The sequence below is a fragment of the Oncorhynchus gorbuscha genome, linkage group LG19, assembly GCF_021184085.1.
Source record: "Oncorhynchus gorbuscha isolate QuinsamMale2020 ecotype Even-year linkage group LG19, OgorEven_v1.0, whole genome shotgun sequence".
NCBI lineage: Eukaryota > Metazoa > Chordata > Actinopteri > Salmoniformes > Salmonidae > Oncorhynchus > Oncorhynchus gorbuscha.
The window spans coordinates 54,067,635-54,094,114 of NC_060191.1; the positions used below are offsets into that span (position 1 = coordinate 54,067,635).

The following is a 26,480-nucleotide window of genomic DNA, read 5'->3' on the forward strand; positions in this document are numbered from 1 at the left end:
TTTTAAAATTATTTTTGACCATTTAAATTTAAAACAATCATAGTAAGGTACTTAATTGTTACCCAGATATTGAGATGAAAACAGCTGCTATTTGTGGTGGTAACAGTGGGTTTCATCAGCAGGTGCTAATGAAGTTTCTGTTTAAATATGACCATGAGTGTTGAGCTCAGCTATTGAATGGACTGGGGGAATGTGTGTGTGTCCTGCGTGCATGTGTGTGTGTGAGTGCTATTTGGATGCAGCTGGATTCCTTCTGGACTCATTGACACTCTCTTCCTGCTCCTTAAGTATCACATAACCGGCTGTTATGTTTTGAATGCATATGTAATACAACTCATCCTTTTATATCACTATTTTTGTTTTTATTGCACACACATTATAAATTGGATCAAATTAATTACACGTATAGCCTACAGTATATGACATGCACAGAGTTCCCCGTAAAGAAACATTTTCAGGCTTAAAAGGGAAAAAGATAGCTAGTGCAGATACAGTACAAATCATGCAAGACATACAGTCACCACCACTGGGATGAATCATTTCTCAAAGCATATTTAGTATAGTTATTTTCTCAAATGTAAGAAGTGCATAACACAGCATTGTGTTCATATTGAGCATTGAGACAATTGAGATACATTTACAAACACAAATGGAGACAATCACTGCAGATTTCATTTTGAAGTAATAGGAGAGTGAAGAAAGAGAACTCTTAGCCTATATATTTTTTATGAGGAACTTTTACTCTTAATTCAGGAACATCAAAATAATTCTGGACTTTTGTCTGTAATGTATACATTATTTTAATAGCATCAGAGTAAACACTATATTTCCAATACTTTTTCAGACATGACCAAAGATTTCGTTTTTAATTAAAGGGCAAACCGTTAATTACGCACAGCCTTCCTCAAGCAATATCAAATCAAATCAAACTTGATTTGTCACATGCGCTGAATACAAGTGTAGACTTTACCATGAAATGCTTACTTACAAGCCCTTAAACAACAGTGCAGTTCAAGAAGAGATAAGACAATATTTACCAAGTAGACTCAAATAAAAAGTAATAATAAAAAGTAACACAATAAGAATAACAATAACGAGGCTATATACAATAATATTGATAGAGGACATTTATGAAGACAATTGTTCTTTCAAGTTTGTTTTAAGATAATAACAGTGAATTGTTAAAACACATCCAGTTGTCAGAAGATATGTTATATTAATGGAAATATCTGGAGAGCACCTATGGAACACAGTCGGACAAGATATTTTCATTTAAAAAAAAACATTTTTTCATTAAATGGTTAATGTTTCATGTAGCCCACATCCCTAAGAACTAGGCCTACGAATCGCAAAACGAAGTTATAACACCAATAACGAAAAAAAACGAATACAAACTTCAGAGAGTGATGGTTTAGCCTGTGTGTAAAAGTAGCCTAAACGATGATGCAAAATCTTGCAATAACAACCTCGACCATGATAATTACCTTCACAGATACCAAATAGTTTGTTGTTTTCACGACATTATTCCTCATTATGAAACTCTTACTTCATGCGCAATAATTAAAATACAGCATCATTTTCTCATCTCTCTTCATCTTGTGATGTATGTGGTCTATTAAAATACAAAATAAAATACTAACGAAAGAAATATATTTGTTTTAATGATCTGAACGCACCACAAATATTGACAATTAATTATTCGTGAAATAATACAACATTATTATAGTCTGTTGCACTGAAAACAATTGTAATGGTGAATGGCGTTTTTTTTTTGATACGTTTAGATTAAATTGCACATTAAAGCGTGAGTGGCAATTATTTAAAAAATATTAAATAATTGTTTTCTGTCCAAAGACAGATATGCCTATTTGGGAAATAGCAAACTCACATAAATTATTTGAATACATTTCGCAGCATTGGTAGACATTAGAAAGATTTAATTCATAAAGAGAAACTGACGTTTTTCATTTAAATATGGTCATTTCCCTGCATCCCAAGAAAGATTGGTGTTGAGGGAGCTCATGGGGCTGATTGAGGGAAAATAATTAGGGAACTCCGCACACAAACTCCCCAAGCAATCCGATGGCCCATTTTTTCCGGAGTAAATGGGTCCGGCTGGAGATGCCTTGGTTGGGGGGTACTCATCCTGGCACCATGTATTGAATGTCGCCGGGTGGGGTACCTGGTGATGCGAGTAAAAATAACTAGCTTGTCGGTTGAGCAAGTTAAAGGAACACGGGTTAGGGAGAGACAAAGTGCATGGCAACGATGAAGAGGCGAATGTTGTGGCTGCGCTCATTTGGTGATGACGACGGTATTGCGCGCCTGCACCCATGCCAAAATACGATGACTCCTGGTTTGTTTGGAAGAGTCGGTCTGCTCCAGCATTTATGGCACTCATGTGGTGTGACCGTTGAGAAAGGATCGAGGTGGCGTAGTTTGAGTGATTGGGCCCTACACATGACCCCATGCCCGGGTGTGAGTTCGCAGGAGGTTGAAGGTTTAGAAACGATGGCACCGGCCAATAAAAGGACCCAGTGAACGCCAGCCCGGCGGCAGTGGTGGAGGTCAAACGGGCACCCCGTTTTATTGCCAGCTTTGTCTGGGTGCCCGCCGTGGAACGGCGCCGGAGTTTACCAGTTGTGCCACCTATGAACACGTCCTCGCTTGAAGGGTCAAGCATCCAGTAGTTGCCTTTGCCTGGGTCATCATAATGGCGAGGTACTTTGACGAAGCACTTGTTCAAACTCAGGTTATGCCGGATTGAATTCTGCCATCCTTGTCTATTTTCTTGATAGTAAGGGAAGTTGCCCATGATGAACTCGTAAATGCCGTTGAGGGTAAGCCTTCGCTCCGGGCTCTGGCGAATAGCCATCATTATCAATGCGTTATAGCTGAAAGGAGGTTTCTCCGGTTTAGCTTTTCCCTCTACTCCTCCAGATGTCTTCACCTCTCCCACTCCATCGGTATCTTCTCCGTCTTCCCTTTCTCCATTTCTGGAGAGTCGTTTGTCTTCTTGGACTGCGTATTCTTTATGACAATTCTTGTCTCCATGTAAATCATATGTTCCATCTTGAGCACAAACTTCTTTAGGCCTAGTAGATGGCCCCGAAGAAATGTGTTTTCTGGAAAGATGCCCATCCAGCACGGCACCGTCATCACTCATCACTCCCTCTCGTCGAAACAGCAGGCTGCTGATGCTGAATGAAGACTTGTGGAAAAATCTGACAGGAGCTTTCAAATCCTCCATGTTCAACATCACCCACTTCCCGCGGCGTCTGGCAGTCTGAAGAGAAGGAACTTCTAAATCCACGAAATAATGCGCACGTCGTCTTGGGGTGCCAAAGACAAAATGCGCCACTCGTGCTTAAACTCCTGCTCAACAATCCTGATCCAAACATGCATAGTCACACAAGCCGTATACTACAAACTTTGCGATTAGTTTAGTGCGCTGCCAATTTCACTGACTGGCAGATGAACTCCCAGGTTCAATTATAACACTTCCCGAGGAGCGTGAAACTCAAACCTCTCACCTGCGTTTCGCCCTCTGGGAACGCCTCTCTCCACTCCTTTCCGTCTGTTTACACAATAACCTGGCAAACAGCCCATCAAAGCCGAATTAGGTAAAGGTGTGTAAGTAATTTAGGAGTAGGTAAACTCTTAAAGTAAACAAGCGGAGAACTTAAACGAGACATAGTTGCGGGGCAGATTGTGTAGCCTAGACGTCTGGCTGGAGAGCATGCAGCTTCCTGCACAACAGTTGACAGGTATGATGTGTTGCAACATCAAGGCACACAGTATGAAGCAGTATTTATGTTTCACCATCTCTATCTTCTCAATTTGATATGGGGTCCCCTTTAATACTTCATCATGCAATACAAGTGTTCACTTGTTTGGAAATACGCATAGCTTACAATGTTGAAACATCTACAGCTTTTCTACCTTTGACAAATTGTTTTATTTTATTGTTTTAGTGATTTGAGAAGCCATTTCAAATAAACCCAAAAGCTTAAACTCATTCAGGACAAAGCAGCAAGTCAGGACAAGATATTTTGGCCACCCAAAATGGAAATCCCATCCAGTTATGTCAATAGTTTGTACTTGTTCAGCAGCATATTTTTATTTACTCAGTGTAATTTACCCTTACACCCTTCTCAGTTCTTATTTGCTAGAACACCTTATAGCAGCACACTCATAGAAAAAGGAACATAATGGTATGTGGACAATTTTATGTGAATACCCAAATAAATCATGTTTAGCCTAATCTAAACAGACGCATTTTACAACCTTAATATTTTGCCTCTACAATTACACTGAATTTACACTGCGATTTACAACAGATTCCTGAAGCCGCTTGCACATCAATTGCCAAATAAGACAAACTGTACATTGCCCACGTACAGTGAGGGAAAAAAGTATTTGATCCCCTGCTGATTTTGTACATTTGCCCACTGACAAAGAAATTATCAGTCTATAATTTTAATGGTAGGTTTATCTACCATGAACCCTAATCCAGAAAAACGCTTGTCAAAAATGTTATAAATTGATTTCTATTTTAATGAGGGAAATAAGTATTTGACCCCTCTGCAAAACATGACTTAGTACTTGGTGGCAAAACCCTTGTTGGCAATCACAGAGGTCAGATGTTTCTTGTAGTTGGCCACCAGGTTTGCACACATCTCAGGAGGGATTTTGTCCCACTCCTCTTTGCAGATCTTCTCCAAGTCATTAAAGTTGCGAGGCTGACGTTTGACAACTCAAACCTTCAGCTCCCTCCACAGATTTTTTTGGGGATTAAGGTCTGGAGACTGGCTAGGCCACTCCAGGACCTTAAATGTGCTTCTTCTTGAGCCACTCCTTTGTTGCCTTGGCCGTGTGTTTTGGGTCATTGTCATGCTGGAATACCCATCCATGGCCCATTTTCAATGCCCTGGCCGAGGGAAGGAGGTTCTCGCCCAAGATTTGACCGTACATGGTCCCGTCCATCGTACCTTTGATGCGGTGAAGTTGTCCTGTCCGCTTAGCAGAAAAACACCCCAAAGCATGTTTCCACCTCCATGTTTGACGGTGGGGATGATGTTCTTGGGGTCATAGGCAGCATTCCTCCTCCTCCAAACATGGCGAGTTGAGTTGATGCCAAAGAGCTCCATTTGGTCTCATCTGACCACAACACTATCACTCAGTTGTCCTCTGAATCATTCAGATGTTAATTGGCAAACTTCAGACGGGCATGTATATGTGCTTTCTTGAGCAGGGGGACCTGCAGGATTTCAGTCCTTCATGGCGTAGTGTGTTACCAATTGTTTTCTTGGTGACTATGGTCCCAGCTGCCTTGAGATCATTGACAAGATCCTCCCGTGTAGTTCTGGGCTGATTCCTCACCGTTCCCATGATCATTGCAACTCCACGAGGTGAGATCTTGCATGGAGCCCCAGGCCGAGGGAGATTGACAGTTCTTTTGTGTTTCTTCCACCAACTGTTGTCACCTTCTCACCAAGCTGCTTGGCAATGGTCTTGTAGCCCATTCCACCCTTGTGTAGGTCTACAATCTTGTCCCTGACATCCTTGGAGAGCTCTTTGGTCTTGTCCTTGGTGGAGAGTTTGGAATCTGATTGATTGATTGCTTCTGTGGACAGGTGTCTTTTATACAGGTAACAAACTGAGATTAGGAGCACTCCCTTTAAGTGTGTGCTCCGAATATCAGCTCGTTACCTGTATAAAAGACACCTGGGAGCCAGAAATCTTTCTTATTGAGAGGGGGTCAAATACTTATTTCCCTCATTAAAATGCTAATCAATTTCTAACATTTTTTACATGCTTTTTTCTGGATTTTTTTGTTGTTATTCTGTCTTTCACCGTTCAAATAAACCTACCATTAAAATTATAGATGGATAATTTCTTTGTCAGTGGGCAAATGTACAAAATCCCCCCCCACTGTATGTCCTCTACAAAACAAAGATATATAAAGTGGCCTAATGGTCCACTACACAGCTGATTCAAATAATCAAAGCTTGATGGTGTTGGTCATTTGAATCAGCTGTGTAGTGCTAGGGCAAAAACAAAATGTGCACCCAGGGGGGCCCCAGGACTGGGTTTGGGATACCCCATTATCAAATCAAATCTTTTTGGTCACATACAAGTGTTTAGCAGATGTTATTGCGGTTGTAGTGAAATGCTTGTGAAAAAAAGAGTAAGCATTTTAGGCCATGGCTATGATAAAGCGTCATTGCCCCATCTAGTGGTTTAAAAACACACAAGGAAGTCCCAAAATTTTAAGTGTGCTGTTCAGGGTATTCTCTTTCACCACCGACTCACTTTCTCTGTCGAACCAGTAGCAATTGAGCCTGTGGAAGAGGTTATGTTTAGGGAAATTTTAGATGTTTTAGTGCAGCATATAGTCTCTCCCCAGGACATTCAGTGTCCCCCAAGTCTCTATGCCCAAGCAGGGTAAATCCAGGGTGCAAATGCCCCTGGGAAACCCCACACTGCAGGAGCTGTTTAACAGATGACAAGGCTGCTGGACTGGGGCTCTCATCTGAAACAGAGAAGCGGAACCTATTGGCACCAATGCCTTACACACTGTAATGACTTGGAGATGAAAAGTCCAATATTGTGTTTCTTACTGTTGAAGTTGCCCATGAAGGCAATGCCCAAAGAGTCACGGTTATTGTCCTTGGTATGTGCACCCACAACACCCCAGCCTCGGCCCTCATACACTGTGCAATCTCCCCAAATAAGAAAGCTGCAAATGCAAGAAAACAGTTATTTCCATTTAGTATTATCCTGACACAATGAATGATAGAAAACACCAGGAAAGGAGAGGTCACTCACTTGTATCCAATGTCATCAAAGTTCCTATCCTGCATATGCATTGTCTGTATGTGGATGAGCTGGTCCATACATTCTCGGATGCCCCTGCAGTGCAACAGTGCAGTGTGGTGTATGACAACTCTTTGAACAGGACACTTGATGGTCTCCCGGCATCGAGGGGCTACTGCTCCCCACTGTTCCCGAGTAACCATCTCTACTGAAATGCATGCATATGGTTAACAAACCACAGTAAATCTGTGGTGTTCCATATCCAAACTATAGACATAACAATTCACTTTTGTTTACCCAGTCATAACAAAGTATCATACCTAGACCTCAAAGCATTATCAGAAAACTGAATCATTACCTTTCGATAGAACTCATAGGTACGTCCTTACCAGTGACTCTTAAATCCATGTATTATATTATCCAGACTTGCTTTTGATTTAGTCGCTAGAGGAAGTTTCCTTGACGTTCCTTAGAATAAGTTGTTAACAACATATTGTTAAAGTGGGTGTGGACTGTTTCTCCAGCGGGTTATTACATGTTTTGCGTACTTTCCTTTCACGTGCATGCCAATCACATTAGTCATGCGTTTCTCAATGACACCAACTCTCAGTGGGTCTGAAAACAACTGAAAAATACACACATTGGGAAATACACTGCAGTGACCAAACAGGTAGGCCTAGAAAAAAAAGAGAAGTCGAAGCCACACCACTAAAGAGGAACATTTCATATGCCCAGTTATAAAACACAATACTTTTTTTAACCATCTCTATTTCAGCTCTTTTGGGATGGCAAGTATTTCAACAGAGATTGGTTCAAGGGATTGTGTAACCCCGGTAATTCAGGAAATATTTAATATATACAACAGTGGCATTCACAGTTTTAGAGAAGTCCTTTTGAAAGAAATCAGAAGCATTTAAAAGTTGTATTTTTTATTTTATTTCTCCCAGTTCAAAAAAATATATAATAAGACAAATACCTGAAAAAAGTACTAGAGCTAATACATTATTAACACAATGTCCCAACAGTTAGGTGTTCCTCCACAACAAGGTAATACATGGGATTTAAGTGGTCCATACAAATCTTAGCAGTTCCACGACATACACTCCAACAAGATGATGAAGAACTAACACAAAAAGTTAGTATTCCTGTAAATAAAGTTTCTGATTTGGCTGACTATTTTAGAACCACATAACGATCAGTCATTCTGATTTAAGCCACAGTGAACCAGTGAGACACAGTAGCCTGTTGGGTGACAGCAGACGCTGTGGATGCATACATCTGACCTCTTCTTCACTCCGTCCAGCGGTGTCCACAGTGAGGGGCCGTGCAGACATAGTACAGCCTCATGGCATCCTACATAGAAAATAAAGCAGTTACTTTCATATACACCACATATTAATGTATCTATATGGCTCAGTGGACTCTAGTATTTCTATATTTGGCTAACTCTGAGGACAGAGAATGTTCAATGATGAAAAAATAGCAACGCACCTCAGCCTTCATACTGTGGGACTGGAAAAACACTGCCTCCTTGTGACCGCACCTGAAAAGAGAGAAAAGAGATCAATGTTAGATTTATTTGGAAGTTATTTTTAATTGATAGGGATGTTTGTGAATCGAAAAAGTGTGGAAAAATTGCCTGATTTCAGAGAGCTAAAGGAGGAAGATAGAGAGAGTGTTTGTTCGAGTGTGTGAGTGTTGGCCACTCTCACTTTGGGCAGGGGTGATCCTCTGTCCGGGGTAGCGTTGGATCCTGAGACACATCTGCAATTATCTGCGTCAGCTCACTGAGGAGAGAAGAGAGAGAGAGAAGAGAAAGGGGTGAGAAAGATAAGACAAATTACTTAATTTCCCATGACAGATATATATTTCAGTGTCTGAGAATAAGTGGTGGAAAATAGGGATCACTTACTCAACTTCATGGGTGATCTTGTTGACATAGATGCAGCTGTTGTCTGCTTCTTGTTGATAGTCACAGTTCCTGCACTGTTGAGATACACAGCGGAGTCAAAAATGGTTACTACATTCATGCATTTACTTGTTTCAACAATTGAAAGCTCAAACACTTCCCAACCAATAAAGGTAGTGCATGAAACTAGCTAACTGCTGTAAGCCATTTGGAGTGGGTATATGAATGTCATCACACTTACGGCATAGAGCAGGATTCGATTCTCCTTGTCTTCTTTGGGATACAACATGTTGTTGCTAAAACAGAATGAAACCATTTTGTTATAACATTCTAGCTTGTGTTAAGATAATGGTCATAATGACAAACCAGAGATAGCGCTAGTGGGGGCACCTATCTAGGATAGCTAAACAGGTGCATTACGATTGTCTGATTAGGATGTCGTGACAGGTAACACCTGAGTAAAGGACTATGCTTGCATCTCATCTAACTCTCCGACGAGAGATATTCACATATTAACATGGGGTCAGAGAAATTAACCCAAAGCCAAGCGCTACGGAAAAGAGGATAAGGTATGAGGACAATGTAATCGCTGTCGGATAAACGCAAACAAGTGGATCAAATGAGTGAAGATGGAGAGCCTGCAATGTCTCTCAGTCAAATTCCATTGCCTAGCGACATGGACAAGAAAGGCGATTTGTATGAAAACTGGTTATTTTTCCACGGTCAGTGGGAGAAATATGAAATCGCTACAGGCTTAGATAAAAAAGACCCGCGTCAGAGTAGCAACACTGCTTAGTATAGGCTGGACCTGAAATGTTGTAATAATGTTTTTTTTCTGATAACTAGCTCATTGCATCTCCCAGCTGCTTTCCGTAGTATTCACCAAAAAACATGCCTTATTTAGGTCATTTTTCACCCTGCCAGCTCCTATTTGTTCTATTGAGCACCGTGGCACCAACTCGCCTTCCAAATGTTCTATTCCCAGCTTAATGTTGTACTTCACAATGCCTGCTTTGCTATTGTTGGCAATGAGACCTGCCCACATTGCTGGTAGTTAAAATGTAATTAACAACAAATTACTAATGGAACTCTGAGGTCTTCCCATTGTTTACTATAGGGAAATAGTTATATCTGTCTATTTGGCCAAATATATGACAATGTATATATTTAGATTTTTTTCAATTTGGAACCATTTTAAAACATGAGAATCTCCTCTGTCTAATTGTGTAAGGCTGGGCAGTTTACTCTGTTGTCATCAAACTCTAGCCTCGAAATACCATTTGCCCTTGGAACGCTGCGCTCCCCCCATTGTTTTCCTATGGAGAGGCATGCTGGTCTATTTCGCCAAATATCTCGCAATGTGTATATTTAGATTTGTTTCAAGTCGGGCACAATTTTAATCAGGATAATATCTTCTTTCTAATTGCATAAGGTTGAACAGCGTACTCTGCTGTCATCGATCGCTAGACCATAAATAGTCAATAGTTGCAATTTTTCCCTAATTCCACGGTATGCAGGCATAAATACACTTGTCACTATCGAGGTTTACTAATTTACTATTCGTTTACTATTCGAGGATTACGAATTATAAGCGTCACACCAGTCAAAACAAGCTGTGTGTATGTTTGATTCCATTAATTTGCTATGGGATTGCGCTAGTGTTCCAGTTTAGCCAACGTTCTGTCATTTTTCAACCTTGGGTGTATGTATTTTTCTCTGCAGATGTATTTTGACTCGTTCTATTTTCCAGCCTACTTGGAAGAGTGCCCATATGCTTCAGCGTCACCCAGATCTGGTGGAAGAGGCCAGAAAGAGGCCAGAAAAACCTTGACGTTTTACAAAGACATTTTGAACTCACTCGCAATGTGAATAATGAAATATATATATATTTTTAAACACGAACCAACTGAAGCAGAGACGTCTGGTCTATGTTGTGAGACTGAGTCAATTGTCTAGATTCATGTGATATCAGGTCAATGAGAGACGAAATGATCACAGACTTGTGATTGACCGTAAAGACCACAACTTACAACAACATCTATGTAGAGCAAGCACAATTTTTACTGAGTTATTACAGGTCACGACATCCTAATCAGATACTCATTATGCACCCGTTATCTATCCTAGATACTACAGGTGCCCCACTATCTCTGGGTTGGCATTATACCCATTATTTTCATATATAACACGTTAATTACCTCGCGCACTTCATACAATTTTAGACTATCCTGGTACCGTCAGAGAGAATAAGGATTGCGACTCAAATTCATAGCTACTAGTCTGTAGCTAGCTAGCTACAGTGAAGTTATGCACTTCCTAAGTGAACTTCTTTATAACCATCTGCTCTTACCATTCTTGACAAAATCGAATCCCAACGAATCCGGGTTCATATGTACCACCCTCTATATCCATTTAAAATGGTTTACAAATCAAAATCAACGAAATATGAACAACTCAGAATTTCTGGCTTAGCTAGCAACGTTGTCTCCCGCTTCCACGATGAAAACAAGACGCACGCGCACAAAATGTTAGAGAATTCGATGGCAGTTTATTAGTTGCAGCGCCAACTGCTGTGGAGGACTAAATGACACCCAACACGCGTTATTATCAGAATGTAAAAAATGCGTTGTTGTTAACCGATAAAATACATTATCAATTTAATTACACCACTGAGGAGTTGAACACATGTAAATTGGCACTAAATAAATACATATCAGGACACCCTCTTAGTATGCAATGAAGTTATTATACCAAAAGAAACCCAACAAACACAGTGTCATTGTCTTCAGTAGCAAAAATGTCATGTCTTGTAGGTCCCCACAGATTAACCCAAACCTGGTCTCCTTCAGTGAGCTCAATCACACTACCAATGCTGACGACCTGGCAACATTTGTCTGGCAGGCTGGTGTGGTATGCTGAGACAACCCGCTGGCCATTCTTTAAGATACTACACTGGGCGCGGCCGTAGGTGGACATATGCAATGTGAAGTGGTACAAGCCAGCCAGTGGGCAGTTGAATTTTCCTGTATGAGTACTATAGCCGCCTCCCTCATTGACCAGGACGTTGGCAAACTTCAGGATACTGCTGTGAGTTGGGTAGCTGTCACAAATGTTTAGTTTGGCTGTGAAGGCTACAATCTTTCCTAGAATGGAAGAATGAACATAGAGAGGGAGAGAGAGATAGATCAGTCCAGGCCTATGGCATTTGATACATGCTCAAAGATTTGCTAATAAGATGTGTACAAATTCTTCCTTTTCACAGAAATGATGAAAATATAGATGCCATAAGATATATGTGTAAAGCACATATTGTGTCAACTTTACAACAGTATACAAAAGAGTTAGAAGGCCTACTTGGTTTGGGACTCTCTGGCACACCCTCTGTTGAATCAGGATTGGTGGGTTCGGGTTCTGTGTTCCAGAATACAATAGAGTTGTTTAGCTCTGTTTTACTGTAAGGATTTGTCAGTGACATTCATCATATGTCATTTACAAGTGCATTGGACTATTGCATACATACAGAGATCTAGAATCTATTGTAAAAAATATACACAGTGCCTTCAGAAAGTATTCAGACCCCTTGACTTTTTTGATATTTTGTTACATTACAGCCATATTCTAAAATGTATTTAAAAAATTAAATCCTCACCAATCTACACACAATACCCCATAATGATAAAGTGAAAACAGTTTTATTTTTATTTTTTATAATTTATAAAGAGAATAAATACTTTATTTACATAAGTATTCAGACACTTTGCTATGAGACTCAAAATTGAGCTCAAGTGCATCCAGTTTCCATCGATCATCCTTGATATGTTTCTACAACTTGATTGGAGTCTACCTGTGGTATATTCAATAGATTGGACATGATTTGGAAAGGCGCACACCTGTATATATAAGGTCTCACAGTTGACAGTGCGTATCGGAGCAAAGAACAAGCCATGAGGTCGAAGGAATTGTCCATAGAGCTCAGAGACAGGATTGTGTTGAGGCACAAATCTGGGGAAGAGTACCAAAATATTTCTGCAGCATTGAAGGTCCCAAAGAACACGGTGGCCATCATCATTCTTAAATGGAGTTTGGAACCACCAAGACTCTTCCTAGAGCTGTCCGCCTGGCCAAACTGAGCAATCTGGGGAAAAGGGCCTTGGTCAGGGAGGTGACCAAGAACCTGATGGTCACTCTGTGGAGATGGGAGAACCTTTCAGAAGGACCACCATCTCTACAGCACTTCACCAATCAGGCCTTTATAGTAGAGTGGCTAGACGGAAGTCACTCCTCAGTAAAAGGCACATGACAGCCCGCTTGGAATGTGCCAAAAGGCACATAAAGAAACAAACCATGAGAAACAAGATTCACTGGTTTGATGAAACCAGGCTTGAACTCTTTGGCCTGAATGCCAAGCGTCATTTCTGGAGGGAACCTGACACCATCCCTACGTTGAAGCATGGTGGTGGCAGCATCATGCTGTAGGGATGTTTTTCAGCGGCAGGGAGTGGGAGACTAGTCAAGATCGTGGTAAAGATGAACGGAGCAAAGTACTGAAAGATCCTTGATGAAAACCTGCTCCAGAGTACTAAAGACAACAACCTTAAGCACACAGCCAAGACAACGCAAGAGTGGCTTTGGGACATGTCTCTGAATGTCCTTGAGTGGCCCAGCCGGAGCCCGGACGTGAACCCGATTGAACATCTCTGGAGAGACCTGAAAATAGCTGCGCAGTAACTCTCAGCATCCAACCTGACAGCTTGAGAGGATCTGCAGAGAAGAATGAGAGAAACTCCCCAAACACAGGTGTGCAAAGCTTGTAGCATCATACCCAAGAACACTCTAGGCTGTAATTGCTGCCAAAGGTGCTTCAACAAAGTACTGAGTAAAGGGTCTGAATACTTATGTAAATGTGGCATTTCTGTTGATTTGAATAAATTAGCAAACATTTCTAAAAAAAACTGTTTTTGCTTTGTCATTATGGGGTATTGTGTGTAGATTGATTAGGAAAAAAACAACATTTTTTAGAATAAGGCTGTAACCTAACAAAATGTGTTAAAAGTCAAGGAATCTGAATACTTTCTGAAGGCACTGTATATGCATTTCACATCATAGGCCTCTTAAAATATAACTATGTAGGTGAACAGGATACATGACATTTACAAAGATTATTTGCCCAACCAACCTGTATTTCATTAGAAATAGGTATTTAGGTCACTATTGTGTGAATGTTATTACCAGGCTTAAGGTTTCCATTATTGTTTCCACAGCCAGGTTCAACATCCATGACTATGTACAACTACAGCTGATGAGTTTACTTCTGTAGAAATGGAGTATAGGCATATTGCATGTGAATTAAATATGACTAACTTTTGTTAAAAATATATGTCTGAATGTATTATGAATGTACATTTGGAAATTTATTTTGAATGTATACAACAATAGTTCGTTTTACCTGTGAACGTCTTGCAGAGGTGATGTTCCAAATATTCGGACTGGTTTGACTACTTGGCTGCTTGCAGACAGACATGTAAAGGCGGTGCTCGTTTCAAGATGCAAGATGTAGATGTAGATGCAAGATGTAAGCAGAATGAAAGCTAGTATGAAACTACAAAGCTTTGAGATAATTCGCGTAACTTCCATATTGAGTAGAGGAGAATGTGCTGTGTTTGGGAACTGGACAGTTGTAACAACATTTTGCAATCACAACGAGTAAAATGAACAGGAGTTGAACTTTTGAGAAATGGTTTATCGTCAAGCAGGTGGAGCACAACGTCATCACCAACATTCTTGAGGTTCTTTTCACCACTCGAATAACAATAACATAATTGTTGTAACATGCTGACCACTCTGCTCGCTTCATGTGCGCAAGCGTTGCAAAATAAATGTACACATACAAGTTATTCAATCATTGCACCCACACTGATCGCGCACATCAACAAGCATCTGCGTAGCCAGGTGCTAAAATATAACTTTGTTCAAATTGTGACCCTTGATGCGCTGCAAGTCCCGCTTCTCCCATATCCTCATTGGTTTTTAGGAACATGATTGAAAAGATGAACTAGGGTCCACACTCCAGTCGGTAGTGGTAATGCATCTACCTTTAAGTTGGTTGCCAACCTCCATATGAAGTCCAAAGAAGAAGAGGCGTGAAGGAGAGATGACTAGAAACACATTTTTGCCCTTTTATCTGTGGATGAATTGTCGTAGTAGAGGAACATGTGCATTTCAGCTAAAATAACAACCCAATGATTATATCCCGGGAAAAATTAGCAAGCAACAGCAATTGGTTCAGAGTTCGTTTTGATATTTCAACCTGCATGGCCTGATCACGTCTGGTCTGGGTGGACAAAATCAACATGCGCACGCTGAGGAGCGGTCTGGTCAGTATGTTAGTGAGGGGGATAAGTCTAGTTGACATTCAGAAAAGGTGTTAGGTTATTTGATGCAGGGATGAAAATGAGATTAGGTTGACATTATATATATTTCTGATAAAAATGTACAATCAATGGCCTTGTCGAAAGGCCAGACCTCAATCCAATTGAGAATCTGTGGTATGATTTAAAGATTGCTGTACACCAGGGGAACCCATCCAACTTGAAGGAGCTGGAGCAGTTTAGCCTTGAATAATGGGCACAAATCCCAGTGGCTAGATATGCCAACCTTATAGAGACATACCCCAAGAGACTTGCAGCTGTAATTGCTGCAAAAGGTGGCTCTACAAAGTATTGACTTTGGGGGTGGGGGTAGTAGTTATGCATGCTCAAGTTTTCAGTTTTTTTGTCTTATGTCTTGTTTGTTTCACAATAAAACATATTTTGCATCTTAAAAGTGGTAGGCATGTTGTGTAAATGATCCATTTTAAGTCCAACATTAGCACAATGTTTATATGCACGAATAGCACAAACTTATGGCAAAAACATTGTGCTTATTTGTACATATAGTACATACTTAATGAGAGTCTTGGATGCCTGTCTGCATACCCTTCTGTTTTGTTCATCTGCTTCTTCTTATCATTAAACTTACTTTCTGCACCTGCTTCCTGACTCCCAGCATATACATTACACCACTCAATCTCTAAAACAGATTTGATTAATTTGAACCACTTCCTTTGAACTGTACAATCATAGTGCTTCATAAGCACTAGTCTATACATAATATTGGCTTGCAGTTAAACTTATTTACAGAATAAAAAAACACTTTAACTGAACGCTAACCTGCACTTCACAATTCCAGACTTTAACAATGCACAGTCTATTTTCTGAGATTATATCAGATCATTTTACCAGCATTGCGCCGTGTGGAAAAATAGCTTCTAATTTGACTTTATATATATTTGTGATGCTTTTGACACTCATAGCTGTTTTCTCTCATTGATTCCCATGCATTATTTTTCCTGCGTGAACATGCTTGTTTGCGCACATATAAAAAAGGCTCCTGTGTGATTTGGGCTTTACCCATAGTGAATCAGTCGGTCCCAGTACACTGCCTGACTCTTTCCCTTGGCCCTAAGCCTTCAAATTGTCTATATGTGAAAGGTGTAAGCAATATGGTGTAAGCTCCACCACTTTCCTGATTATACCTATCCAGACCCTTAAGAAAAATATAAGGGTTAAGTCAGGGCCAAGGAGGAGGTGTAGGGAGTGAATTTGGACCAGCAAATAATGAGTATGTGCCATCTAAGGGTTTCACTACCAATCATGTGGTAGTCAGTATAGTCAATTACATCATTCAATTGAGTACATTTTTGAATTTAGTAAAAGGTGTTGTAAATTACACAACCACAAACCAAGTGATTGCAAAAACTATTTTTTATTTTATTCTGTTAATAAAGGGGCAGAGTTAATCAGATGGAAGCCATGCTCCTGGTAAGTAGGCTGCTATGCTAGAGTTCTATCACTATTACTATCTATTGGGACATATGCAATGCTGGACTTGGGTTGAGGCTCACCGCAGCTGAGTACAGGCACCTCAGATGTACTACTGCATGAGCTCCTGTTCCTCTTATAGAATATTAGCTCAAAAGTATTGTGGAGTTCCTGCAACTAAATGTTAACAGTACCAGCACCCAAAATGAGCATCAGCACCTATTTTAGTCCAAATCAAGCACTGCACCTAGGTCCACGATTCGATTCTTGCTGAATCCCAGATGAGTCTCTTCCCTCACCCATCCATCTGTGCATTCACCCCCAACTCTGCCTTATGCACAAGTGTCCCAAAACAGAGAAGCATCCAAGTAAGAAAAAAATTCAACCACAAAAGTATTTTTTTTAATTCTTCCATTTGACCTATCTTGATGTGGTTTGATCATTTTGTTGTTTGTTTCATTGCAGTGGCAGAAAATGGCAGAGCACCAGGGTCCACCTACCTACCATCTCCTAAAGGCTACTCTTGTTCCTATAGATGTGAAGGAGCTCTCTCATTCTTTCTCTATCTACTCCCCCACTTATCTCCATATAATAAATCCTCTCCAGTTTCCAATGTGTGGTCTGTGCTTTATGAAGGTATTTCATTATTAGGATACAAATTAATCTGAGAGTATTGTTTAATTGCATAAACATCTACATGCTGTATGACAGATCTACAAGTTGTACGATGAATCAGGAAAGCAGCAGATAGGGCAGTTGGAAGAGCCATGAGTACACAATGGTAGATGGCATGCATACATGTAGCATGTCAATATGTAATGAGACCAGGACAACAAGGGGTGTCTCCATGACACTACAATTATTATAATCTACCCAATTAATATTGTTTTATCAATATTACATGTGTAGGCCTAATATCAAAGTTAGTCTGCAATCAGGGTTAGGCCTAGTAGAATTTAATATTTATATTAACCATTATTTAAACAGGGAGTCACATTGAGATACAAATATTTTACAAGAGAGCCCTGTATACATTTACAAATAAAACCCAGTACATAGATTAAACACAACAGCCCTACATACAGTGGGGCAAAAAAGTATTTAGTCAGCCACCAATTGTGCAAGTTCTCCCACTTAAATAGTTGAGAGAGGTTGTAATTTTCATCATTGGTACACTTCAACTATGACAGACAAAATGAGGGAAAAAAATCAAGAAAATCACATTGTAGGATTTTTAATGAATTTATTTGCAAATTATGGTGGAAAATAAGTATTTGGTCAATAACAAAAGTTTATCTCAATACTTTGTTATATACCCTTTGTTGGCAATGACAGAGCTCAAACGTTTTTCTGTAAGTTTCACACATTGTTGCTGGTATTTTGGCCCATTCCTCCATGCAGATCTCCTCTAGAGCAGTGATGTTTTGGGGCTGTTGCTGAGCAACACGGACTTTCAACTCCCTCCAAAGATTTTCTATGGGGTTGAGATCTGGAGACTGGCCAGGCCACTCCAGGACCTTGAAATGCTTTTTACGAAGCCACTCCTTCGTTGCCCGGGCGGTGTGTTTGGGATCATTGTCATGCTAAAAGACCCAGCCACGTTTCATCTTCAATGGCCTTGCTGATGGAAGGAGGTTTTCACTCAAAATCTCATGATACATGGCCCCATTCATTCTTTCCTTTACACGGATCAGTCGTCCTGGTCCCTTTGCAGAAAAACAGCCCCAAAGCATGATGTTTACACCCCCATGCTTCACAGTAGGTATGGTGTTCTTTGGATGCAACTCAGCATTCTTTGTCCTCCAAACATGACGAGTTGAGTTTTTGCCAAAAAGTTATATTTTGGTTTCATCTGACCATATGACATTCTCCCAATCTTCTTATGGATCATCCAAATGAGGCGAGGGTCGTCACTCTAAAGAGGCCCTTGAAGAGGGCAATGACTATCGTGGAGTTGGGTCCACGTCCCACGCCAGAGCCGCCACCGCGGCCAGATGCCCACCCAGACGATCTCCTATAGGTTTAGAGTCCGAACCTTGGGGGGGGGGGGGGGGGGGTACTGTCACACTTTGACCATGATTTGCGTTGTTTGTTTCTATGTTTTGTTTGATCAGGGTGTGATATGAGTGGGCATTCTATGTTGTATGTCTAGTTTGTCTATTTCTATGTGTTTTGGCCTGATATGGTTCTCAATCAGTGGCAGGTGTTGTCGTTGTCTCTGATTGGGAACCATATTTATTTTTCATATTTTGTTTTGTATTGTGGTCGGTGGGTTATTGTCTATGTTATGTTGCACGTTAGCAGTCACGTTCGTTTAGTTAGTTAGTTAGTTAGTTAGTTAGTATACTTCGTGTTTTTTTTCATCTTTCATTAAAATCACGCATTCACACCACGCTGCGCTTTGGTCTACTCAATACGACGATCGTGACAGCTTGTTTATTCCCGACTTCCCAGTTGTCTTGAACTCACTGAAGTCAAGTTATTGCAGTTCCGAGTTAACAGATGTTTTGAGTGAGGTACAAATTATGCTTTTTGACAGCATGGCCAACGTTGAATGTTCATCATTTTAAATTGGAAAATAGCCCCTTAATGCTAGATTTGGGGACACACAGCCACTCCACTGAATAGCGAGCTAGTAACTGTTTTGCAATGCTTGCAGAGTTAGCCACCGTCACTGATTCCTTCCAAACCACTCATTGTTGAATTTGCGATTTCCACTTGTTGTGTAATATTTATGTCCAATGGCAGATGAGCACCGATACGTTTTATCAATAATTTCTCTTCATTATTTCTCTTCATATGACAATGATTAAAAATAATTTATCAGTAGATTGTCTACTTGATTCATGATGACGGCTAGCTAAGATTTTGAAAGTATGATGTTGACATGTTCAGTCCAATCAAAGCTACTGTGGCCAATGACCTTCAGCCTTCTTGGAAGGGCACTTCTAATCTAACTCTATGCCAGCACCCAAGAGGCTAGAATTTTCTACCTCTACCCTTAGACTTGGCTGTGATGTAGTGTCCCCATGAATGACAGAACACTGAGCCAATCATGGCGCAACGCTCCGTATTTTCTGCTCGCTTGCCCCATCACCACAGAAAGCACTCAGCTAGGCTGAAACACCTGCATTTTGGAGCTGCCTTACTCATGAAAAGAAAAAAATAGACCATGTTTGAATGCAGCTTTAAGAACTCAATGATGTATATATTTTCTAACATTGTTTTCAAACTGATATGTGATATGTATTAATGCCAATATAACATACAAAACATTGCATAAAAATGTGGGGCTCAAAATATGTGGGGCTCTGCAAATAAAACACACTATAATAAAACACATAATACACATTAAACATATTTAAGAAAAGCAATCACATTCTGTAACAAGTCTCTAATCAATCATTTAAGGTACCAGAATATCTAATTTCGAGGAATTCTGTGTATTGTTCCACACAAGGGGCCAACAAAAAAAAGAAAATCAGATTCCCCCAATTCTGTAGCGACCAAAATAAACTCCAGAGTTAAATTAATATTTAGTTCAGTAATAACAATTCTCAGGTCAATAAACTGCTAAAATATGTATAGGGCATACATTCATTAGCAGGCGATACATGTCATACTTAATCGGTATGTTCTTGGTCAATATTGAAGTGTTGTTATAGTTTGTACCTCTAACACGATTGGCTATGTAAAGTTGAGCCCTGCTGAACAGGTCCCGTATTTATGGCAACAGCGACCTTTGCTAGTAAAGCTCGCAATTGTTTGTATTATTACAATTCGAGGAAATAAATTGTAAAAGAGGGAGAATGGGAAACATGCACTTCAAAGTTCGAACAGACATCTCTCTCTCTCTCCGTATTTTGGGTCACTGCTGGGTTTTTCCGGCACGGTTACGTCGCCTGACGTTGATACTCCTTTGTAGGAAGGTTATCATGTGATCCTCTGAACAAGTCTTTGTTCTTTCCTAAGTAGTTCGAAATACATATTATATTTGTGCTTGATTTATTTTATAAAGAAGGAAATATACTCTCTTATAGAAAGTTCTTAGAAACATATAACTTCCCAATACACTGTAAATAATTTAATTCTATATTCAAAGCAATACCTTCAGGATTTACTCAATTCTTGAAATCTCATTTGTGTTTTGGCGAACATGTCACGATAGATTCACAATTTATGTTAGAAGGGTTCCCCCTGCTGGATAAGAAATGTAATAAACATTCATAAATTAACTTTTTCACTCCAAGATCAAGATCTCTCCTTGAGGGAAATTCTTCTGGAACGCTCATATTACTGAAATTGAATGGAAGAATGCTTGGTTGCTCTCTCACAAATTGTGTATATCAAATAAAGTAAAATAAATTAACTTTAAAATATTGCACAAAATATACCCTTGCAATAACTTGGAATTCATGGATTTAGAGGACATATGCATTTTCTGTGATAAAGAAGGATAAACTATTATACACATTTTTTATGAGTTTGACTGTGAAGTTAGTTTGGAGCGAGTTAAGTATTTACATTTGTAATCTAATCAATAAGACCCATGTATTTACAATGAAAGATCTAATGTCATCATTTAAATAAAAACAAAATCACGGAGTTAGTCGTTCGTTTCTTAATTCTCTCTGGTAAATTGTATATACACAAAAACAAATATTTGAAATCTGTCCCTAAATGCAATATAATTTTACTCAATAAAAAACCTCACTGTGTTCTTACAACTCTATCATAAGTTTATGCAACTGTAAACCCTGGCTTTTTATCTTTTTTAAATGTATTTTATTTTAGGAACTTTAACTTTTGAAAGTATTATTTTTAAATGCTATTTTATGTTTATTCAGAAAAATATGCATGTAGTGATGTCTTCTGTTTGTATTGTATTGTAATTTTAAATGTTATATGAAAAAATAAATAATAATAATTGTGTGATCATATCAGATTTGTATTATTTATTTTTTATAGTGTTTATAAATTATTTTAGCTGCATCTGTCTCTAATTTGAATCACGTTTACGTTTGCTTATACAATAACCGTTTTTTTTTAAAATCATGTATGCAAAAATAATGACACATTTTCTTCCCTAAACCGGATAAATTGCAAACTACAAATATGGCGAACTTTTGTAGTTTATTTTTCTAACCCAAAAATGATTCTTATCAATATATTCGCCAAAATCATTATAATATGCCGGTAAATTGATATACCTTCATTGAAACATACATACATTTAAATTGGTGCACTTTCTGTGTGTTTCAGTCCTTAATATTTAAGTTTGAAATGTGGGAGCCTCATGATTAGGTTCCCTTAGTTAACCTTCATGTACAATAATGTTCGGATATGTTAATCTGTTTTTAACATACAAATCATAAAAGTTTGGAAAAATTGCACATTTGGGGGGTGCTACTCAGCACCCCATGGCCACCAGGGGTATGGGATTGCACAAATATGTCTGATCTAAAAATATTTTGTGCCAAGCCACAAGTCTGAGCTACAAAAAAACAAAAATATACTTGTTTGGATTCCAAGACCTGTTACGTTGTAGAGGGCATTAAAGCGTGTTTTCCCGTTTACTTTTGCTCTCTGCGTCTGACTCCACACCCATCACTCACTCAACGTTACACTTAGCCTATTATAGGCCTGTAATTAACTGCTCAAAGAAGATGGCCTCATTATCGCATAGGCCTATAATAGCCCTGTATTGCGTAGACTATTTGAAGGTCAGTTGGCAATATAATAAGCTATAACCCAATAAGTTGTTCCCTGTTAAAAATGGTAACAGGAGCCCTGCTCGGCCTAAATAGTGAAACACAGTAGCAGCCCTTTCAAAACGCTCTGATGTTGTACTTACAATGCTGCAATTGGCAGCAATAGCTTACAGCATGCGGCACCAACACTTTTTATTACGTCAAAACAATTCATTCATACTATGTCATAAACTGACACACACACACACACACACAGCTGTTAGTGCTTAATGCATTTATTTATCAAGACCTTTACTTTCTTTATTTTAGCAGACCCATTGAGACCTAGGACTCTTTTGCAACTCAAAATTACACAAAAAAATCATAATCCCAGCAGCATAGAAAATATATATATATTTTTAATTATGAAGAACAACCACATTCCTCAGTAAAGAGATCCTCAACCAACATTCTGAGTTGCTGATGATGTCGCCATAGTCTAGGACCGGAAGGGGAGGAGGTGAGGAGAGGAAACATGGCAACAAATCTCCACTAGACCATCATCAGGCAAAATACATTTCCCTGGATGCGTTCAGAAGATAAGGGGTCAGGGGTCAATGTCGGAACCCTGGCTGCTCATGAGGGAGGTGGTGGCAGCCTTCCCCCTCTCCTGCGGTAGAGAGAGAGTCCGAGAGAACGAGGGCGGGGTGGTGTATGAATTCAGAAAGCATAGCAGTCACCATCTGAGCTCTCAGCAATAGGACTTCTATCTTCATCTGAGTTTTCATTTGCATCAGAGTCATTAAAAATAGCCCCTTCTCCCAGAATCAGCTTTTGATAGGTGTTCCTGGTGTTGTCTTGGTCTTGTGTCAGTTCACTCAATCTTCTCTTCAGGAGGAAGATTCCTCCCTCTGACAACTCCACTGCATTGCCTGAAAATCATATGTAAAAAGCAGTACATTATTTACAATTCCACTACACAAAATAATGTGGAGGGTATATGTAAAAGCAAGACAAAAAGTTCAGTCCAAAAATAGTATAAACCTCAACTCACTCTGATCTTGCAGCTGTACGGACAGTGCCTCCAGAGTTCCCGCTGCTCTTTGTAGGCTCCCCAGTGCCTCTTCATCTCCTGCACCAGGATCCTCTCTTCCTCCTGCAGTCCGTTCACCAACATCAGTCTGTCGAAGATTGCCTTTTTGATGGCAAGATGGCTGTTGCCTGTGTGATGTAAACTCGCAGAGGTATATAGTAGAACAACAGCAATGATTGCAGCCTACACTGAAGGTAAAATTTCAGTCTCAATAGATACTGTACCTTTTGTAATCATATACTTACTGGTGCGAGGTCTCACCCATGGCCACAAAAAGTTGTCAGTATTGAGCAGCTCATCCACTGTGGGGAGCCTAAACTCTGCCTACTGTGTGGGAAATTGAACAATGGCAGTTGTCAAGGCTGCCTTGTCCTCAACAATTTTTCTCAGAATCTGATGCCTTCTCTTGTTGTCATCTGAATAAAAAGGGCTGATTAGACTGACTGTAGATTTAGATATATTACATGACAATAGGTTACAGAGCTACTTTAGAGGCACTGATTGTGAATGACTAATGCATCTTCTTTCAGAAATCAGTTTTACTGCTTGATTTCTAATGTGTTTGAGGTCATATTGTTGTTGGGGCTTACCTGTCAAACAGTAGAGGTTTCACAATGAGGTAATGCCCCTCAATCTTCTTTTGGAGATGCCCTGTCTGACTATCCTGAAGGTTGGCTGTCAAACATAGGACAAGTTACAAACATGACTCCACTGACATCAATGCAATTATGAAGTTGAGAGACAGAGAAACATTCACTTTTCTACATGTTGGATTCTGGCTTGAAATATAGTTATTCCTGTCATCATATTAGAATGTATTGATGACTTTAAATGTATAAGAAATGTATATGTTAGGGGACAATTGAGAGTTAATAGGAACTTTGTGCATGGAAAGTTACTGAGTGAGGCAAGGGGATGTGAAGAAATATCATTTTCTGTTCAAATATTAATATTCTGCTGAATATTGATATTTCTAAGGAAGGAGACAAAGGGGAGCAGTCTAGTTTCACTTCCTGATAAGGCACGCCAGTTGCTAAGGAACTAGGGCAATGAGGGAAGTGGAACTCAACTCGAGATAAAGTTAGCAGTTGAAGAGAGAAGACACGGCTTAAAGTCAAATATTTTAGTATGATTCACTTGAAAAATTAGAACCTGTTGGAAACATAGTATGGGATAGGACTGTAGTCAGATGGTTTTCAGTGTGGGCCATATGCTCTATTTGTTAAGAACCGAACATACTTTCAGGCCACTGCTGGACCTCAGCAACCCACTCCTGAAGCACAGCTTCGTTTATGTCCAGCTCTGCCCACTTATCTTCAAGGAAGCTAGTCTCCTCCTTTAGTCTTTTGACATTCTGAAAAAAAAACAATTCAATTGAGGAATAACATAGGTGAAGGTTCTAATTATTCAAGTGAATCACACTAAAATATTTGTCTTTAAGGTATACAGTCATCTTGATGTTTTCCGACATCAAGATGACTTGTACAAATATTAAAAAGCTGACCCAGGATTGCAGACAGAATATTAGACATGTATGAATAGATAAACAATAATGAGAAAGCAGGTCAAATATATATTTTTTATGAACCCCCCCCCCCCCACACCAAAACCTTCATATATATCTTTACCAACATGCAATTCATGTTGGCAAACGTCCTCTTATTCTAGCCCATTGCCAGCAGTGTGATAAAATATGTGCGCACTGTTGGAAAAACATCTTCAGTCAGTTATTCTAATAAATTACTACTGTGTGCCTAACCAATCAACATAAAAACTGCCATATCAGTCAAGTGTAAGATTTTTAAAAACAACAACAATAACATAATTAACATAGCATAACATAATATCATCATAGCATCATCAAGTAAGCCCAAAAAGTAAATGTCCTTCACTGTAAGCTTCTCCCTTCAGCAGTAACATGTGTCCAAGAAAATGTTCTGCTTTGGGGCAGTTTATGTGGTTTCCATATGTCAATGTTTCAGTTTTTCCGGGGTGGGGTAGTTAGCCCCAAGCCCAACCTCCGACATGGAGGACCATGGACTGCTTTGTCTGCCTCCTACCCTTTGACCTGGCCGGCTTGGTTGCACCTGCCGGGGCTATAAACCCCCTTCCGGCTTAGCACTCAGGTTAATTGAGGTACACAAGTCTCTCCACCATGGCATGGAGAGGGGCAATTAGTTTGATCTTCTTAATTGAAGTGTGCTGGAGCAAAAATATGAAGACCACTTAATAGTTAAACATTATTAAGGGAATTATGTTGCAATCCTTAACCTTCTTCAGCATTAGTTATGTTATAATAATACACTTATCAGCCTTGGACATGTACTGTCGTGAGAGCAGCTCTGATTATAAAACTGCTCACCTGCTCGACTATAATATAATGCCAAAATGAACAAATATATAAATATTTTAATGATACATTCATTCTATTCTTTTAAAAAGCATTACAGTATCCTTTCTACATAACACAAAAACCATCATGAAGGAAAACAATTACCTCACAAGCCCATTCATGCGCCTTCGCATGCATAATATTATTTGACCCTGCTGGTCATCTATGAAAATTTGAACATCTTGGCCATGTTCTGTTATAATCTCCACCCACCTGGCCACCCCTCATAGCCTGGTTCCTCTCTAGGTTTCTTCCTAGGTTCTGGCCTTTCTAGGCAGTTTTTCCTAGCCACTTCTACACCTGCATTGCTTGCTGTTTGGGGTTTTAGGCTGGGTTTCTGTACAGCACTTTGTGACATCAGCTGACATAAGAAGGGCTTTATAAATACATTTGATTGATTGATGGATAACAGATAGGAGAGGGTGCATTTTTAGAAGCTCCCCCGACTCTGGGCATGCCTGCACAACTTTCTGCAAATATGGCCAGTATTTGTATGCTTCATCGTAGCAGAAAAAGCCCACCATGCCAGGAGAAGACAACTCCTTCTGCAAGTACATTGCGTAGGCATACAGTATATCTTGCCTCTGTACATGTTGAGGGCCTTGAGGAGCACACCTTGTCGGCAAACTGCTATCTCAATGCCCTCCTCATCTACTTTGGCAGAAGATTTTCCTGACGTCTCTTTGGCCGCTGTCCAGTCTGACGTGCCACACACTCC

General features: G+C 39.7%; 3 protein-coding genes across 6 annotated transcripts; all 3 read right to left on the reverse strand.

The window, feature by feature from the left end:
- Positions 1-369: 369 nt before the first annotated feature.
- LOC124005985 (forkhead box protein G1-like) lies at positions 370-3,670 on the reverse strand. Its single transcript, XM_046315633.1, has one exon. It carries the CDS (start codon positions 3,257-3,259, stop codon positions 1,979-1,981), a length of 1,281 nt encoding a protein of 426 aa, XP_046171589.1. The 5' UTR covers positions 3,260-3,670; the 3' UTR covers positions 370-1,978.
- Positions 3,671-5,684: 2,014 nt separating this feature from the next.
- pglyrp5 (peptidoglycan recognition protein 5) lies at positions 5,685-7,350 on the reverse strand. 4 transcript variants are annotated; one of them, XM_046316322.1, is made up of 4 exons: positions 7,209-7,350; positions 6,832-7,027; positions 6,624-6,742; positions 5,685-6,535 (listed from the first exon to the last, which is right to left on the reverse strand). In XM_046316322.1, the coding sequence occupies exons 1-4, from the start codon at positions 7,225-7,227 to the stop codon at positions 6,363-6,365; spliced, it is 507 nt and encodes a 168-aa protein (XP_046172278.1). In that variant the 5' UTR covers positions 7,228-7,350; the 3' UTR covers positions 5,685-6,362. The 4 variants fall into 4 exon arrangements, with proteins under 4 accessions (XP_046172278.1, XP_046172280.1, XP_046172281.1 ...); XM_046316324.1 differs by having other exon boundaries at positions 6,832-7,024; positions 7,209-7,333; XM_046316325.1 differs by having other exon boundaries at positions 6,832-7,024; positions 7,178-7,304.
- Positions 7,351-7,735: 385 nt separating this feature from the next.
- On the reverse strand, positions 7,736-14,461 carry polr2i (RNA polymerase II subunit I). Its single transcript, XM_046313278.1, has 9 exons — positions 14,175-14,461; positions 13,958-14,039; positions 12,083-12,139; positions 11,079-11,871; positions 8,970-9,024; positions 8,732-8,805; positions 8,532-8,606; positions 8,311-8,362; positions 7,736-8,172 (listed from the first exon to the last, which is right to left on the reverse strand). Exons 4-9 carry the CDS (start codon positions 11,138-11,140, stop codon positions 8,110-8,112), a joined length of 381 nt encoding a protein of 126 aa, XP_046169234.1. The 5' UTR covers positions 11,141-11,871; positions 12,083-12,139; positions 13,958-14,039; positions 14,175-14,461; the 3' UTR covers positions 7,736-8,109.
- Between the last annotated feature and the right edge of the window lie 12,019 nt (positions 14,462-26,480).